The sequence below is a fragment of the Olea europaea genome, unplaced genomic scaffold (assembly GCF_002742605.1).
Source record: "Olea europaea var. sylvestris unplaced genomic scaffold, O_europaea_v1 scaffold2164, whole genome shotgun sequence".
Taxonomy (NCBI): domain Eukaryota; kingdom Viridiplantae; phylum Streptophyta; class Magnoliopsida; order Lamiales; family Oleaceae; genus Olea; species Olea europaea.
Genome location: NW_019239631.1, coordinates 71,358 through 75,108, shown reverse-complemented (window position 1 = coordinate 75,108; position 3,751 = coordinate 71,358). Strand labels below are relative to the sequence as shown.

The 3,751-nt window shown below is 45.2% G+C and overlaps 1 protein-coding gene across 1 annotated transcript; it reads right to left on the bottom strand.

Moving 5' to 3' along the window:
• Positions 1-346: 346 nt before the first annotated feature.
• LOC111380561 lies at positions 347-1,357 on the bottom strand. Its single transcript, XM_023004164.1, has 3 exons — positions 1,029-1,357; positions 913-943; positions 347-388 (listed from the first exon to the last, which is right to left on the bottom strand). Exons 1-3 carry the CDS (start codon positions 1,355-1,357, stop codon positions 347-349), a joined length of 402 nt encoding a protein of 133 aa, XP_022859932.1.
• Positions 1,358-3,751: the final 2,394 nt, after the last annotated feature.

The following is a 3,751-nucleotide window of genomic DNA, read 5'->3' as shown; positions in this document are numbered from 1 at the left end:
GAAGCACTAGATGAGTTTCGCTTCTCCGTGCAATGTGCACGTAATACGGCATATATGGTGGACTTGACTGATAACACATGCACTTGTACGAGATTTCAGTTGGAGAGTTTTCCATGTGAGCATGCAGTTGCGGTGGCCATGTATCGAGGCTTTGCTGCGAGAACGTTGTGCTCTTTGTATTATACGACTGAGTCTTGGAGAACAGCATATGCCGAGACTATATTTCCTCTGCCGAATGAAGTCGAGTGGGAAGTTCCCGAGCACAGTCTCCCATTTCATAATTTGTTACCACCAGCAATTGAACCGCGTGGTCCTGGACGTCCAAGTACATCTAGAATACCATCTATCAGAGAGTTTCCTTGACCGCGTAGGTGTGGCCGGTGCAGAGCTGTAGGGCATACTCGGCAATTTTGTACCAGTCAAATTCCCTTAAATGACGACTAAACAGGTACGTGAAATGAATAATATTTCCTTTTACTATACACTGTTCAATATTTGTTATATTACATTGAACACAAATTTACAATTATTTCAAAATAACAAAAAATAATGAAATTTCCAATTTGAATGTTATATACATTGAACACAAATTTACAATTATTTCATAATTATAAAAATAATTAAATTTCCAATTTGAATGTTATATACATTGAACACAAATTTACAATTATTTCATAATTATAAAAATAATTAAATTTCCAATTTGAATGTTATATACATTGAACACAAATTTACAATTATTTCATAATTATAAAAATAATTAAATTTACAATTGAAATGTTACATATGTATAACTGAAATTTATGGGTCAGCATTCAATTCGAACAAATCACATGCTAGCTTTTTTCTCCAGTTCTGTATCCACGACTGGTTGATTTCATCAACCTTATGTCCTATACTTAAAAATTCAACGTACTTAATGGCAAATATGCCACAGTCGCCGCTGCAATTGAACAAGAATGAATCAGTTTAGTACTGTGTAAATAAAAACTAAATCTGAAAGATAAAAACAACGTTCAAACACTTACCTTACGGACTGTCGCGCTGTCGTCGTGTTCCGAACGATCCGCAATCTGTCCTGTACATTTATCCCCGCTCGTCTGGCCATCATAGGAACAATGACAGTCACAGACTCCAGATTTTGCTCCAACTGGCCTTGTGTCAAACATGAATGATCTGTGTCGTACACATATATAGTCGAGTCAGCAAAAATGATCTCCAGCGTAACATAGTGTTTATTGATGCACGCTGGAATGTACATATGTGTACAACCCTCCCATGATTTTCCCCCGACACTCGGTGACAGTCCTATCACCCACTCGAGCATATATTCTGGCACCGTGTACTCGTTACCCATATGTGCGAGTGACTGATACTCTATGGTAACGACGCCCAAGAACTTGGTGTTTAATATGACTCGACCATGGACACCAAATGATTTTGGATGTCTTTGAGCTTGATCTCGCAACAAGTCCATGGCCAGGTCGATGTGCTGCAGCAGGAAACACCGAAAAAGTATGAGTTATTCATTTAATAAACACAAGGTCACATATACATAAAAAACACGAAACGAATAGTTTACTTACATCGTCGGCGAGCCAAGCTCCCGCAGTGGTGATATCGTGGAACCACTTGTAAGGGTCCGAGATCGTCCTTTGTCCTATCGTGCGGCTAGCTCTGTAAAAAAGAGGGAAATGTTAAAATAAGCGTAGACGAGTTAGCGTACAGTGCTTTATTAAAATCATACAATACTTACCCGGGGATAATCCTCCTCCACTCTGTCTCGAACGCTTTCCACTTGGCATTGTCCACCTCTCTGAATAAGTTCGGGTACGTCCCATCGATGAACATCCTCCTCTTGGCCTCAGCCGTGAAGGGGAAAACAACATACTGTGATGACACTCTCAATCTCTTGCCGACCACCTGTTCCGTCTCATCAACAGCATGTCTCTTACCCTCAATCACGCCGGGCGTCCTCTCGACCTCCGGGGCCACCTCCTCCGCCCCCTCCATGGGGGCCTCCCCCTCCGTCGCCACCTCCTCTTCCCCTCCCGTCGGGGCCACCCCCTCTATAGACAACCACAAGGACTCCAATGTTTCATCACGCCAAAAATGTGGGTGACCCCCCTCTCCATCACCATCTCTGCCACCCTCTCGATCATGATCTCCGCCATCCTCTCTGTCCCCCCATCGTCTGCCGGCTAAATCTCCCCTAAGCGCCGCTACTGTATCCTGAAGGTCGACAACGGAAGACTGTAGTATTCCAACATCATGGGATAGATCGTCAACCCTCCCTGTCAACTCTCGTCCCATATCGTCGACCCTCCCTGCCATATAGTCAACCTTCTCTGCCAGATCGTCGACCCTCCTTGTCAACTCTCGTCCCAGATCATCGACCCTCTCCGTCAAATCTCGTCATAGCGCGCCGACCTCCTCCGCTATAAATCCAGTCAAAGGGGTATACAAATCATCACTGTGCCCCGGAGACACATGCGGCGGCGATGGCCCCGACGGAGGTGATGCCAATGGCGGCGGCGATGGCCCCGATGGAGGTGATGCCAATGGCGGGGACGATACTCTCGGCGGAGATGATGCCAATGGTGGCGGCGATGGTCCCGGCGGAGGTGATCGTCGATCAGCTGGACCGCCCTCCTACATAAATAAAATGAAAAATTATTCAATAAACTATTCAATAAATTTAGATGTCGATCATATTCAATAAATTATATTTCATTCACATACCCAATCTCGGTCCAAGCTCGGATCAGGCATCTCCTCGTCTGGGTGTGCGGAACGCCTAAATCCCGTACAAGACCCCGAACCTCCTCTTCCATCGATGGCGTCAACTCAGGTATGACTTCAAGCTGACATATTGACATTTCAACTATTTAACAATCATGTAAACAAAATTTTAAACTACGTATAATATAAATCACAAATGCATAATACTTACCTGAGGATCGTCGAGGAGGGCCGATAACTGCTTCCCGGTGGGACATCCCTCCGCTCGCGATGATCTCCAATGATGGATCCGAGGGCAGCGTGTCTCCTCTCGCTGTGCAAAGCGGGCCCCCAGTACAGGAACTGTCTCATACACCCAAATCTGTAACACATACACTTATTAAGCATTAATGTAATACACTAAAACTTTAACTTTGATTATATTAAACATTTACCTGCACTGCTAACGGCAACCCATATGTATCGTATTTACGCATCGACCCCCTGGGCCACGAGTGCGATCTGGTGAACACATGTACGGTGTCTTCGTAGCATCTTCGACCTCACGGATAGTTGTTGAACGCATCAATGTCGTCAACAACTTGCAAATGAAAAATGTCGATGGCAGTCTTCTTGTGATGACACCTCATCACACTCTCGAGGATGTAGACCAGCCCAAGCTTCAATCTATCTACATATGGTCGCACCCCCTGATCGCGACCATCAAGTCGGGTAGAAGCACCGACCCATGTCCCTGGAAGTACGTCTCGTACAACCTACTGCTTCTCTCCATGGCTGCATCGTCGTCCGTAATCTTCAGTCCAGTGATCAATGTAAACTCAAACATCGAGAAACTGACGACCTTGCCCCCGAGGTCGAATTGGAGGGAATTGCCGTCGACTGACCTCAGAAGCCGACATAGAAGTGCATCAATGATCTGTCCTAAGTACTGCACCTCTCGCAACTGGTACAGTGCCCACAAGAAGGACTGTCGTAGAATATCTCCGTGCTGATCATCGAGCAGCTCCAA